The sequence below is a fragment of the Mixophyes fleayi genome, chromosome 4 (genome assembly GCF_038048845.1).
Source record: "Mixophyes fleayi isolate aMixFle1 chromosome 4, aMixFle1.hap1, whole genome shotgun sequence".
Taxonomy (NCBI): Eukaryota; Metazoa; Chordata; class Amphibia; order Anura; family Limnodynastidae; genus Mixophyes; species Mixophyes fleayi.
The window spans coordinates 330,540,833-330,555,727 of NC_134405.1; the positions used below are offsets into that span (position 1 = coordinate 330,540,833).

Consider the following 14,895-nt stretch of genomic DNA (forward strand, 5'->3'; position numbering starts at 1 on the left):
GTCATGTGACTCGCCGCGGATTTGTTTCTATAAAAATATAAACTTGCAGTAACTCTCGTTATACGGTATCACCCTTGTGTGTGTCTGGCTGTAAAGATTTCCTAGGGGTACAGAAACTAAATGACCCTCTGGTTCTAAATGTAAGGCGGGGGCTGGGTGCCTTCTGGATAGTGTCCAGGGCAATTGAGCGAGAGAGATGTCATTTCTGGTCTGCAATTGGGAAACTTCACACCACTGGCCGTGGATGTGCAGGCTGCATGCATGGCCCCCCGGCCCGCTGCATGCATGGCCCGCTGCATGCATGGCCCCCGGCCCGCTGCATGCATGGCCCCCCCCGGCCCGCTGCATGCATGGCCCCCCCGGCCCGCTGCATGCATGGCCCCCCGGCCCGCTGCATGCATGGCCCCCCGGCCCGCTGCATGCATGGCCCCCGGCCCGCTGCATGCATGGCCCCCGGCCCGCTGCATGCATGGCCCCCGGCCCGCTGCATGCATGGCCCCCGGCCCAGGCTTCTGTTGTAACAGGCAGGAAGGGCATATATGGGATTAATGATTGGAAAGTTCCCCTGGAAACAGGAAACTGAAAGGTCTTTGTTTTCTTCCTCCGCAGGTCCTACTGGTCGACCTTGTTAACAACCGTTTCCTGAGACAGGTGAATGTAACTTCGTGTCTGCATTACACTGTTACGCCTTCTGCTGCTAAAACTAACGGACATTTGCTAAACGCGACATTTAGGGACACTCAGCTCGTTTCGTTTTTGCAGAAATGGGGTTAATTCTCCAGCTAGCTCCTGCATAGATGGATACAGACATTAACCCCTATTGGGAACTGTTACCATAAAATGACCTAGACCAGGCCTGTCCAACCTGCGGCCCTCCAGGTGTTGTAAAACTACAAGCCCCAGCATGCTTTGCTGGTAGACACCATTTGATAGCTGGAAGGGCATGCTGGGACTTGTAGTTTCACAACATCTGGAGGGCCGCAGGTTGGACAGGCCTCACCTAGACCTACAGGACTACATAATAGGATGGGACAGCTGCACATTTCTGACTTGTGTGTTTGAAGCCTGATTTGTTCATACGTGGACATTTGTTCACCTATTAATGCTCTTATCTGTATTTAATGCTCCTGTTTAGTGTAAAAGCTATAATAAGCTCCTATACGAAAGGTATTTTTGGGGTGTATAATGGTCCTGTAACCTCTAACAACTAAACACCCCCCCCCCCCCCCCCTATAGAGGTCTATCCACACCTTGAATCTTGTGTAAACATCTCTTCATGTATGCGGGTGCAATACAAGACGTGTGAGCGGACTAAGAGCTTGCAGATTCTCTCAGCACTTTCCGTCACAACATGCAGCCATGTGCGCCCCCTGCTGGTGCGATCATGTTCATGCGCAGGTCCGTCCGCCTCATGCACGCCCCCTGCTGGTGCGATCATGTTCATGCGCAGGTCCATCCACCTCAAGTCTAACTGTGCGCTTGACGTCACTAAACATCATATGCGTTGCAAGGATGCCTTGTGCATGATTGTTAATGACGCTTCCACTGATCCCTGCGCCAAGTGTGAAACCTGTTCGTATGGATATTTTGTCACTTGCGTGGCTGCGTGAGCTGTGGTCCTTCAGGGTGCAAATTGTTTCTATTTCCTTCTTGTCTGTTCTATTCACTAACATGGGAAATTCATGTGCTATATTTGGGCAAGTCCAGAACTAATCCGGGCAGCAAAAAACAATGATGCATTTTAAGTGCAAAATTTTTAAGGTTTTCTATTAATTTTAATTTGCAAGAGGTTATGAGAGCTAACTGTAATTTAACTTTGAGGAATTGTCTCCTCCCACTTTGCCCTTGGTCTCCCTTCCCATGCTTGCCCTTGGTCTCCCTTCCCATGCTTGCCCTTGGTCTCCCTTCCCATGCTTGCCCTTGGTCTCCCTTCCCATGCTTGCCCTTGGTCTCCCTTCCCATGCTTGCCCTTGGTCTCCCTTCCCATGCTTGCCCTTGGTCTCCCTTCCCATGCTTGCCCTTGGTCTCCCTTCCCATGCTTGCCCTTGGTCTCCCTTCCCATGCTTGCCCTTGGTCTCCCTTCCCATGCTTGCCCTTGGTCTCCCTTCCCATGCTTGCCCTTGGTCTCCCTTCCCATGCTTGCCCTTGGTCTCCCTTCCCATGCTTGCCCTTGGTCTCCCTTCCCATGCTTGCCCTTGGCCTCCCTTCCCATGCTTGCCCTTGGTCTCCCTTCCCATGCTTGCCCTTGGTCTCCCTTCCCATGCTTGCCCTTGGTCTCCCTTCCCATGCTTGCCCTTGGTCTCCCTTCCCATGCTTGCCCTTGGCCTCCCTTCCCATGCTTGCCCTTGGTCTCCCTTCCCATGCTTGCCCTTGGTCTCCCTTCCCATGCTTGCCCTTGGCCTCCCTTCCCATGCTTGCCCTTGGCCTCCCTTCCCATGCTTGCCCTTGGCCTCCCTTCCCATGCTTGCCCTTGGTCTCCCTTCCCATGCTTGCCCTTGGTCTCCCTTCCCATGCTTGCCCTTGGTCTCCCTTCCCATGCTTGCCCTTGGCCTTCTCCCGCTTTGCCCTTGGCCTCCCTTCCCATGCTTGCCCTTGGCCTCCCTTCCCATGCTTGCCCTTGGCCTCCCTTCCCATGCTTGCCCTAGGTCTCCTCCAGTTTCACATTTTGAATAGTGAACACTATTGTGATTGCTTTTGGTTTTATATCCCACAAACAAGACTCTGTTTATTCGTGTGTTCTAGATGGATGACGAAGACTCTATTCTACCCCGCAAACTGCAAGCTGCTCTGGAACAAATCTTAGAGCAGAGGAACGAGATGGCCAGTGAGCTAGACCAGGGTTCTGCTAACGGCCAGCAAGGTAACCGCCTTATTTACACCAACGTGGAGGGGGCATTGGATCAGTTGAGGAAAAATCTTCACCTAAAACTTAGGGGTAGATTTATCAAACCTTCTAAAAAGGAAACATGGAGGTGTTGCCCATAGCAACCAATCGGATTCTAGCTACCATTTATCTAATACTTTCTAGACAATGGTATCTAGAATCTGATTGGTTGGTATGGGCAGCACCTCCATTTTTGCCTTTTTAGAATGTTTGCTAACTCTCCCTTAGACCGTAGTATAAGATCTTAAAATGTTTACTGAATGTAAAAGGAAAATAGAGATATTTTAAAGGGCCAAGAAAACTCACTTGAGAAATTTATGAAAACCAGTGAATGGGTCACTATGGGGAAAAGTTACTGGAACGTTTGTTGCTCCCTGTCGATCTCTCGTACATCTTTATTCATAATAACGGAATGTATCCTGTCCTCCAGACTCCAGCTCGATGAATGACGTGATATCGGAGGCCTTTGTCCGCTTCTTTGTTGAAATCGTCGGTCACTATTCCTTGTTTATGGCACCCGGGGAGCAAGACGAGAGATCTCTCCGCCGTGACACCTTCCGTAAATCCATCTCCTCTAAGAGCGTCCGCCGCTTCCTAGAGGTCTTCATGGAGACGCAGATGTTTGGGGGATTTAGCCAGGAGCGGGAGATGCGGAAACAGGGCAGCAAAGGTCGGAGATCCCCAACGCTGATTTTTTTTTTAAAAAAAATAAAATTTAAATACATGGTACAGTTTAAATGGGTTTTTCATCTTGAAACGACTTTATGGTATTGGTTTATACACCGCCCCCTCCTGCAACATAAATACTTTCGTCTTGTCATCTTCCTTCTGTGCTTTTTAGCCATGTGTTTCTATCATCCCATTTCTGTTGCCCATGGATACGATGCAGAGCTACTCTCTGGAATCCATTGTGTCCAGTGCAGGGAGCAATAAAATGAAACGGCTCTGCATGCTCATATCTAGACATGGCTGAAAAACATAGACGGACGTCAGAAAGATAAAAGCAATATATTTAGTTAAAGCTGCAAGAGGATGTGTACAAGTTAATGAGCGAAAGAAGATGGAAAGTCCCTTTAAACTTTAATAATACAATCAATGAAAAAGATATCGGTAGTATCCTTTCATAAATTTGCCGTCCTATTTAAGTATTTTAGACTGGTTTTGGCGGCTGGTACCGCGCCATGTACGGCTTTGCACAAGTATTTTTTGTTACAAATTGTATTCATTTTTCTTTAAAGTGAATGTATAATTTTTTTTTAAATAGTGGAGAGGTTTTCTGGGCATGTTCACTAAAATACTCGTTCTGCACAAAGGAGCTTTTTGTGTCCCTTTGAATTTGTATTAAAATGATTGGGCAGCACAGGGGTTAGCATTGCTGCCACACAGCACTGGGGTCGTGGGTTTGATTCCAACATGGGCCCTATCTGTGTGGCACTTGTATGGTTTTCTCGTGTTTGTGTGGGTTTCATCTGGGTGGTTAATTGTGTTTTGACAAGATAAATCCTAGTGTGTGGTCGGGAATATAGATTGTAAGCTCCACTGGGTCATTGCCTGATCTGAGTGATAAATATTCTCTGTACAGCGATGCATAATATGTAAGCGCTATACAAATAAAAACTAAGGAATGATTGGAAGGTCCAACATTCTTCTCGCTATCATCCGTAAACTCCAATGGCACAGTGCCCCCTACTGGTTAAATAATGTAATCCAGTAGAATGCTGTTATCATTGCGATTTGTGTTTGATCACCTAATAGGGCTCTGGGGAGCACTTAGTATTTCTAAAATCTGAAATCTTCCAGTATAATGTGTCTTTATCCCTATTTTAATACAAGATTATATTTTCTGTACATATGCATTTATAAACTGGAGCATATTATCTGTGTGTTGTCCACTTCTTATTGTCTGTTCTTTTGCTACAAGCCTCCCCCGGGGGCTAGCAGTGCGGCCCCCACAGATGGGCGCAGCTGTGAGTCTTCTCTCCCTGGAGGACTCTGGGTGTGTTTGGAAGGAACTGGGATTGACCCTGCTGTTTGTATCTACAGGTCTGTTTGAGGTCCGGGCGCAGGAGTATCTGGAGACCCTGCCAGGTGGAGAGCAGAGCGGGGTCAACAAATTTTTCAATAGAATAGGTGAGGTGAAAAGTACACACACAAGTCCATCTGCCCCGTTATAACATAGGCTTTATATATGGGATAATACACTCCCTGACGTAAATTATATGGATGTTAGAAGAAACCGAGGACTTGTGTGCCCATATAAACACAGAAGTCTGTAGGCTTTTATTCATGCAAGGTGACTTCTATTCATATTAAATTGACAGTAGGGGGGGTGTTATTCCTTATAATACACAAGTCTTCCTAATGAACACAACAACATCCAAACTCACTGTTTATACAAAACTTATTAACATGATCTTATACATATATTAACATCACTTGTGTATTATTATAATAATAATAATATGATTTACTAGCCCATTATAGTAAAGAATACGTTTTTAAGATTAGCAAATACAACCAAATTGGATTGTGATATCAGACAACCATATCCCACAGCCAGAGATGATTGACATCCAAACAGGCTTTCATTGGACTTGGCCATTGGTTGCATTTTGTGTAGCCAGCCCAATCAAACTGTTCACTTCAGTTGATTGATTTTAATTAGGCGGAAGTGAACATGGTAAATGCTGCCATTGGCGTTTGTATGGTGTCACCTGCTGACCAGGGAACAAGATTTGACCTTTTTTCCTTTTCCAAGTTGCCAAAACACCGCCTATGTTCACTCACCACTCAGCCTATCAATTACATGAAAACTCTACTTTGGTGGATAGAGCAAATTGTTTTCCATGGTATTCTGCTTAAAGCTGACAAATCTTTGTTGACAAATAACGTGGAGGGGGCAAGATCTAGTATGGCGTCGTCCCCCTCCCGAAGATGATTTTGCACATTTAACCACCCGAAAAACAAAAATGGAGGTTGGCATGGCTAAAAAAAAAAAAACTTTTAATACAATGTCACTTGTCGTCTTAATCTATGTCACAACACACACTCTACCTTTAGAGAGTTTATGGATAAATATTTGTGTCTTATACTCAAAGAATTATATTTACAATTTTACTTTATTTTTTGGTCTGCTCCTTAGGAAGTAAAATGCGATTTCTACACAAGAAGTAGGAAACGGAGAAGACGGCCGTAAGGACATGCCTTTAACTTATTAACAAGCTGCCTCCATTCAATGATCACGAACCCCTCTCCTAGTTGCTGTTTACCATTTAAAAAGGTCTTCACAAACATGGAGGGACTTCACAAACATGGAGGGACTTCACAAACATGGAGCCGAAGCCAAATTATTCCCCTCACCAAGAGCTAACTCCCTTTGGATACTTAGTAGAACTGTTTGGGGGTCTCTCCCTGCTGTATCATGCACTGGACAGATCTTGGATAAGCTCATCATTAAAACCACAACAACAACCGCTATTTGTTTTTTATTTTTATTTTTTTTAGGTCTTTCGCTTTCAAAATAAAAAATATTTTTTAATTTATACTAGGATGAAAAGAAAATCTGTACAAGAAGATTGACTGACTGATTTTTATCACCTCTAAATATTGGGGATATTTAACTGTTTGTCCAAGAAATCAGTATATCGGGAGTGCGGCCAAGCAGATGGCTATTGTCGGATATAACAAGATGGGGGCTGATTTAATATACTACGGTTGAAGACCCTTGTGCGAAAAGGTCATTGTCGTAAGAGACTTTGCTAATCCGTACTAGCCTGCGGAATGCAATACTGCAGAGTATGATGTTCTATCCGGCTCATATGCATGGGTGTACAGCTAGAACTGTCGTTAACTATGATGACGGCTACGAAGACTAGGCACCCGTCCACCCCACTTTATATTTTGACAGTGGTTTATTCTGTTCCGTGGCGTTTAATGTCTGTGGTACTGCTTAGGTTACAGTGTTCTGCATGTAATCAGTGCTGGACAGGAAAAGAACCTTCGTCGTTTTGAGTCTGTTGTATTCGAAAGTTATTTTTTTTTATTTTTTTAGATGCCAAGTATAACCAGTAGCACAACTGTGATCACAAGAGGCGGGAATAATTCAAATATAATCTGCAGATTGCATTATATCGTCATAGAACATTTATGTGATTGGGAACTGGGACTGATTCTGTATCTTCTATATTGACGGTTTAGCCACCGTTTAGTAAACCGGGTCAGCCGTAAAAAGGCGACCCCATTGGTTAAATCAGGTTGAACGAATGACCTATGTGAAGCAAGGATCTACTTGCAGTAAATCTGAGTTATCATTAAAGGGTGTGGCCAAGGGAAATTGGGCGTGGCCGAAATGGTCTGCTTCAAGAAGGTCACGTGTCTACTTTACCGTCCACGTTGACCTATAGCAGAGATGAAGACGGTAACCTAAAAATGTGAGCGCAACCCTGTAACTGTTCTCCTGTGCCTCAGTCTTGTACGTTTCCAAAGTGAATGGTAGCCAGTTTTCCGCAACAGCTGTCCTACCTACCCCTGCTGTAAAGTATAATAACCGCGTGTTGGCGCCCGCCTTAAGAATGCGGCTTGTACATGCCTGTTTGCCATTAAAGAGGAGGGCAACTCCTGGCCCACTGAAAGCCTTAAGATATGCATTCAGCTTTGTGCTTGTGTTCCACTGTTTGCAATGACTGTGCCTTAGGAAGATACCAAAGATGGAAAAAAGATTGTTCTTCAGAGATGTAAAAATAAAAAAAAAGGTTTGTTTTTTTTTAAAGCTTTTCAGCCAGATGCTATGAAAAGAGCAGTCGCCAGTGAAGTGGCTGAAAATCACAGAAGCTCCTAAAAATGAATTACTGTAGGGAAGTGAATGATACAGATTCAGTGTGGGCTGGCGGAATACTGAAACCACTAATATAGAAGCCTGTGATTAAGTTAGACAAAGCTAGACAGCGCCCTCTGTGGGTCATACTGTGCACAAATGTTAAAATATAATTATGTGTGTGTAATAAATATATGTATGTGTGTTTATATATGTATATATATAAACCAATAAAATTGAGCCTGTGGTTTATATTAAGATTTTGTATATATTTTTTTTTTTATTCTAAAATCACTATTTTAATTATGCAGTGTATCTACCCCTGGACCAATACAGCCACCGGGAGCCAGAAGGGGGCACAGTGCACACAATATTGGTCAGGCCAAATGAATATTAGTCCCAAAGGGCCTTCATGATGTCGCTGGCATGCTGTTGCCATTCACACACAAAATGGCCGCCTCCTGTATGTGAAGTCGGCTGGTTCACTATAATCCTGTTTCTGGAATCTGGCCACCGGAGGCACTGTTCCATTGGAGTCTATTGCTAAAGTTTGGCTTAATATTGGCAGTGGTAACACTGATTGGTCCTTTCATGTTCATAAATATTTAGAGCATTTGTGGAGGGAATCAGCTCAGCTACTTGTGCTGTGATAAGTCTGTCTATAGCAGTATTGGTTAACCTGTGACACTCCAGGTATTGTGAAACTACAGATCCCAGCATGCTTTGCTAATATATAGCAGCTTATTGCTGGAAGGGTATGCTGGAACTTGTAGTTTCACAACACCTGGAGTGTCACAGGTTAGCCAAAACTGATCTATAGCATGGAGAATAAGCTGGATTGCGCCCCCTTGTGTTTTGGATGACTAAATGTGGTCATTGGTTGCTGTGGACTATCTACATAAGTACACATTTTCATAAGTGTGTCTCAATGTGTCCAAGCCATTAACCTCTTTTACTAAAGGCCCACTAAGATTAAAGTTTTCGGATATGAATGATAAAAAGTAAATACACTGTTCAGTGCTACCCTGACATTAAACTGCAGCTCTTGTTATAAGGTAATCTATTACCTCCCCGCTCCATTGCATACATCCATTATTCCTCTAAGAGCTTTAGGTCCTTGTCCTGATCTGATGTTGTCCAAAAGCCTGAGCATGCAGTCGTTTTAACTACTGTGACATCACTGACCCCACCTCTGCATGAATACACCAATCCACACAGTGCATTTCTGCAAAGCAAGTCTGTAAAATGGTCACTCATACTCTGCCTGCTTAGTGAATCCCCTCCTTCCTAACATCTCATTCTGCTGCAGAGTAGAAACAGAGAGCATGGTGGACATATCTAGATCATTCTAAACCTAATCCGGTTATTTTGTGTCTATTATTCAGCTCTTTAATACACAACATTTGATGAAAGTGGATTTGCTCTTTGAACAAAGGGTACACTTTTAGGTTTAATTAGTAGATTTAATGTGAGCATCTGAACCAAACCTGACAGTCTGACTAAAAATAGTTTTTTTTAATCAGTTAAGCATTTTATTTTTTTCTTGGATTGAATCCTGGAAAAATGACTGACATTTGGTAGCTATTGCATTATACATTCCAGCATCTTCTGTGTAAACTAACGTGGGATACAGTTTTCGGATCCTAACCGAATTTCTGCTTTGTGGCCGTTTCTTACTGGTTTGTCTCATCAAACTTGGGCCATCCTCGTATGCAGGAGGCTGATTGGGAATTTCTGCCCGCAGTCTAACATTCACCTATTTGTTTTGGATTTTAGTGTCTGTTGCGACATGCAGATCTGCTTGGAAAACAAGATGTCTCTGGACACATTCCACAGCGGGTATTGTGAGAACCTTCTACCTCCTGAATATACCTGCAGACCGAGAGGGAGCAGATTATCAGGAAAACACAAGACTGTAGCTAAAATACCAGGATTGCATGTGTGAAAATAATTTGTCCTTTCCTGCTGGGGTTTAATTATGTCTCTCGAAAACATTAAACACTCCCCCCTCCCCCCCCCCCCATTTCCGTTCATTACCATCATGTTCTCTGTCACTCTCATCCTATTATGTAATTGCTGGTTTCAAGTGTTATTGCAGACAGATGGGTAGTTTTACTGAACGTTCTAAAAAGGAAGGTGTTGCCCAAAGCAACCAATCGGATTCTAGCTGTCATTTATCTACTACATTCTAGAGAACGATGGCTGGAATCTGATTGGTTGCTATGGGCAATGCCTTCACTTTTCCTTTTTAGAAAGTTCGATAAATCTACGCCAGAGTGTGAAGTGTTATTACAAAATATAATTCAAAGTATGTACATATTTCCATACAGACATAATAAATAATATTTATTTGTATATTCAATCGTCAACTGTACTATAGTTATTTTCTGTGTTCTACATTATCACTGTCTTTACAATGCTCCATGGTACAGCAAGCTGCATTTTATTTATATTAAATATTTGAAAACATGTATCTTAGATACATGCCTAAAGGTATCATGAATCTGGGTAATTTATCCCTTCAGAATTATTTTTTTTTATGTTGTGTGTGTGAGATATGATAATTGAACTTCCATAGTTATGATGTATACTTATTAAATGGACTATAATATTTAGATAAAATCACCAGGGCTTACTTAATAAACATATAAGTACATATATGTGTACAGTGTACATAATCGCCACCTAATCATGTATGTATAAAGATGACCTGGACAATTCCTCAAGGTTGATGGATGTTGCCCAGTTTATAGGTCTGGAATTCACTTACGAACTACAAAGAAAATTGACTCAAAGGGAATATTTGATTTAAAAGGAAAAATAAAATACAGAGTAATTCTACTTTAAAATGGTGATTTTTTTAATTTTTTTTTTAAACAATTTGTGCAAAAAAGCATTTCATAAAAACTGAACAGAGTTACTTTGCAAACGCATGTGTATTTATTCCCAGAGTTTCGAGATGTAACATTTTGAGAGGCAGGTCGGATGTGAGGGTTCAGGTCCTGTAATTGATCCCTGATGTCTGGTCATTGTAAATAATTCAATATCGCTCCCCTACAATACATAGTCCTACAATGACATTTTTATCTATTAAAACAACCTGAACTACATACAAGTTATCAGTAGCTGCAGACTTCATCTGCTGCCTGAATTTAATATATGGCTCTAGACTGAGGAACAACTTTAGAGACATCCATCTGATAGCGTAGCCCCCACAATCGTTTACACCAGTCGTTATGGCTATAGTGAGTCCCCTGGTGCTTATGTGATGGCTGCTATGTTATAATGAACTCTGAAGTTATTTTGAATTGGAAAACTTTCTGAAAAGGAAAAGTGGAGGTGTTGCCCATAGCAACCAACCAGAATCTAGTTTTTTATATATATATATATATATATATATATATATATATATATATATATATATATAGTACATTCTAGGAAATGATCGCTAGATTCTGACTGGTTGCTATGGGCAACACCTCCACTTTTACTTTTTTTGAAGGTTTGATAAATCTACCCCTAGCTCCTTTTATACAGGTCACTACGATTCCAGGCTTTCCTAATGATTATAAGCAATAACATCATAATTCACCATTTTACACGTATTAGTTAGACGTTTTATATATTAGCATCACTTGTGTATTATATTACTCTTGATTATACAATACAGCACCCCTATAAAATTGTAGTGATACAGCATCATATATTGATCATAAAGAATTTGGCACAGTAGCTGCAAATGGTTAATAAAATGTGTTGGTTTCTGATCTGTATATGGCATGGTGTTATTCACCATGTTATTCACACCCCTCCGTGACAGGAGATGGGGTACAATATGTTGTGTGTTTTGCTTCCTCCTACTTCCCAGAGGCCTCTGCTCTCCACGCTTAGCGAGTGCTGACATCGGCTTCCTGATTCCCCTGCAAACTTTGGTGAAAAACACCTGAAAATTCATAAAAAGAAAACGGAGCTAAAGCAGGGTGTAATAATAAAACTGCACATAACCCATAATAGCTGCGCTGGCAATGGGACATTTTTATACAGAAAAATTAATTGCACAATTACACTTTTATTTAAATCTAACTTTTAGGAGTGTAAAGTTGATTGATATGTGTGTGTACTAAATATTGCACAGTCTGGAATTTTACAGTTCTATTGTTGGAGCTGTATCTGTCTACAAATAAGGATATATGGACATTTTTTATTTTTCCATATGTTTTGTGTTTTTTCCTTGACCCCATTACTTTTGGTTCTGCACTGGGTGTCTTGGTATAAATTCTACATACCTGTGCTCGGGGAGACGCCTTTGAAGTGACAAATGGCCTGCGGCATCCTGCACGTGAATAAACCCAGACACCCGTCACAGTCTGAGGGTCCCTGGCAGGGACGTGACATAATCTCATCACAGGCGTACTAAGGATATAAGAATATAAGGCACTGTTCAAATGGAGTCTAAGGGGTAGAAGTATTAAAAGTTCTAAACAGGAAAAGTTGCTTATAGCAACCAATCAGATTCTAGCTATCATTTTCTAGAATGTACAAGATAAATGATAGCTAGAATCTGATTAGTTGCTATGGGCAACATCTCCACTTTTCCCTTTTAGAATGTTTGATATATCGACCCCTAAGGCTCATATTTCAAAATAACTCCCACACTTCCCACTCATACTATTAAAGCATTTAAATTGGAAACTCTAACAAGCAGAACTCCACTCCACTCTCCACTCGTATGTACATTAAACTGAAACATTCTACTTAGAATCTGTAAACTTCCCCTGTAATGTGGTTGGTCAGAACACTACACCGGGGTCAGCAACCTTCTTCTATTACTGCGTCGGTTAAAATATAGTCAACCGCAGGTGTGTCAGTTATATATAACATTTAATTAGTTCTTATTTTATCATGAAAATATCATGATAATATTAATGGGACCAACAACTATATTTTTCATATTATACCACGTAGTTGTACCCCCAGTTCATATTATGCCACATAGTTGTACCCCCAGTTCATATTATGCCACACAGTTGTACTGCCCAGTTCAGCTTTAAACATAAGTGCCAGCTGCTTTCTCATGTGCCCTCTGGTGTCCGCTCACACGTCTTTCTTTCCGCAGTGGACACTGCGCAGCTCTATTTTAACCATCTTCGGCTGCGTTAGTGAAGCTGCTGCGTAGCTCCGTCGTGCCAGATAAAACTGGTCCACGTGCCACGTACATCAGGGTTTTGCCGACCCCTGCACTACACCAAGGCTCCATCACTTCATGCAGTGAATTCTGGTGAAACCTGGCTACATAGTATGCTTTATAAAAAGATGTCCTGGGGCGTTGGTGCTACACTGTCAATTATTTTTAAATAATACCCACTTTGTCCTATTTAAATGAATGGCATTTTTATTTTAAACTCAATCGACAGATTTATATATATACCAAACCAAAGACAGTGACTTACCGTGTCCTGGTTGAACGATCCATGTTCACTTGGCCAGTGAAATAGCGCATGACCTTGGTCACTGACTGGTCCCTGTAAAATTTGATGTTTCCTTCTACGTCTCAGATTGGCCTCAGACGTATCGTCCAGTCCATTTGACGCTGACCTCTTTTCAACCAGTACCAAAGACTCCGCATCTGTGCCCTTCTCACTAGGCATCGGTTTGACTTTCCCAGTGGGCGTTTGCCTAATTCTCCATGTGGCACCACTGGCGTTACCATAGAGTCCCATCACTAGGAGGACCGCCCATATAAGGGATGAGACGTTCATAGTTTTAGATCTATCTCACCGGCCCTTACAAGCTCTCTCTAGATCTCTTGGGGCTCCGTCTCCTCCTTCATCACACCTAACCCTTAAATATTCTTCCACAGCTGTCACCTTTGACACACCTCTGGTCGTGCCCCTGACATGGAAACTTCTCTCCCAGTCTGACATCACCTTTCCTTAAACAAAATCTATACATCCCAGAACATGTTTTTGTTCCACCACCTCCATGTGACGTATGCCGTTTTGATGGGGACACCTACTGGTGTTACTCAACTCAAGGATAAAGAGAGTGGAGAATGTTTAAGAGGTGTCATTAAAAAACAATGCACAAAAACACATCTGGAAATACAACACGGATGATGTCATTGGGGTAACTATCAGCTAACAGACAAATAGGTTTATTTATACTGGATACTGTTGCTGGTAAATTGTCATGCCCTTAATTTCTTTGTACATAAACCGAAGTCACGAGCCATGGATAGAAGACTTCAAGCTTTTCCAGGGTCTTATCTTTTCATCAATATTACATATAATTACTTGCTTATAAAGTACCAGCTCAATTCCTCAGTGCCGGGAAATATCTAAGGGAACATACAGTTAATTAAAGTAAGAGAGGTAATATTTGGTGACAACCTTACCTGCTATGGGGCACAGGTATTGTGGTCAGAGGAGGTCTACACTTGTCAGATTGAGGTCATTGTTCACGTGCGTTATCCACGAGTTCTGAACGACCTATAAAAGATCCTGATGGACCTTTGAATGATCTGATCTGGATCAGGATCTACTGTTGGTAAATTTGGGTGGCATCAGCATGAAGATCATACTGAAAACCAAAGGATGGAGGTTTCCAAGGTACGCAGAGAACAATTAGAAACCCAGAAGACTAAGAGCTGATCCTTGGGGATTGTCAGTCCAAGGGGTGTTGAGGTTTATTCAGAAAAAGAGACTGAATAAAGGTCAGGTCGATACATATGACTTGACCCAAGATAATGCAGCATCACGTAGACTAGTAGAGTAGGAAAATAACACAGAGAAGGTAGTCTACGTGGCAGACAGTCAACGAGGATTGTATTAGAGAAGCGTCCCTTAGTTTTAGTCCGTAGCTTTTGTTGTATATAATGGGAGGAATTGAGACTAAAGAAGAAGTGAGTTGGAGGATAGTGAATTAGACGGTTGCAGACAATCTGTAACTGGTTTAGATGGTTGAAATATTTGAGAGATAGGATGGGGAGGGTGGAACGACAGATAAAGGGTTCACAACAATGAGATGAGAGCAAGTGATTTGGAAGTAAAAGTGTCTTCTCTCTGAAATAAAAGTCTATATTGCCATATGTGACGAAACGAGTTTGATAACATCATAACCAGCCTGTGTCTCGTTCTCACAAAATGTGGATTATAGCCCTTTGCTTTTGTTCCCCAGCTCAACAGAATACCACTGCAGT

General features: G+C 42.2%; 1 protein-coding gene across 1 annotated transcript in view; it reads left to right on the forward strand.

Moving 5' to 3' along the window:
• Window positions 1–7,677, forward strand: part of DENND2A (DENN domain containing 2A) — an 82,826-nt gene extending 75,149 nt beyond the window's left edge. The window contains exons 16-20 of the mRNA XM_075210375.1: window positions 610–651; window positions 2,743–2,860; window positions 3,315–3,554; window positions 4,928–5,014; window positions 6,027–7,677. Of these exons, the coding sequence (XP_075066476.1) occupies window positions 610–651; window positions 2,743–2,860; window positions 3,315–3,554; window positions 4,928–5,014; window positions 6,027–6,058 (519 nt within the window). The 3' untranslated portion in view covers window positions 6,059–7,677. The remainder of the gene's footprint in view (window positions 1–609; window positions 652–2,742; window positions 2,861–3,314; window positions 3,555–4,927; window positions 5,015–6,026) is intronic.
• Window positions 7,678–14,895: the final 7,218 nt, after the last annotated feature.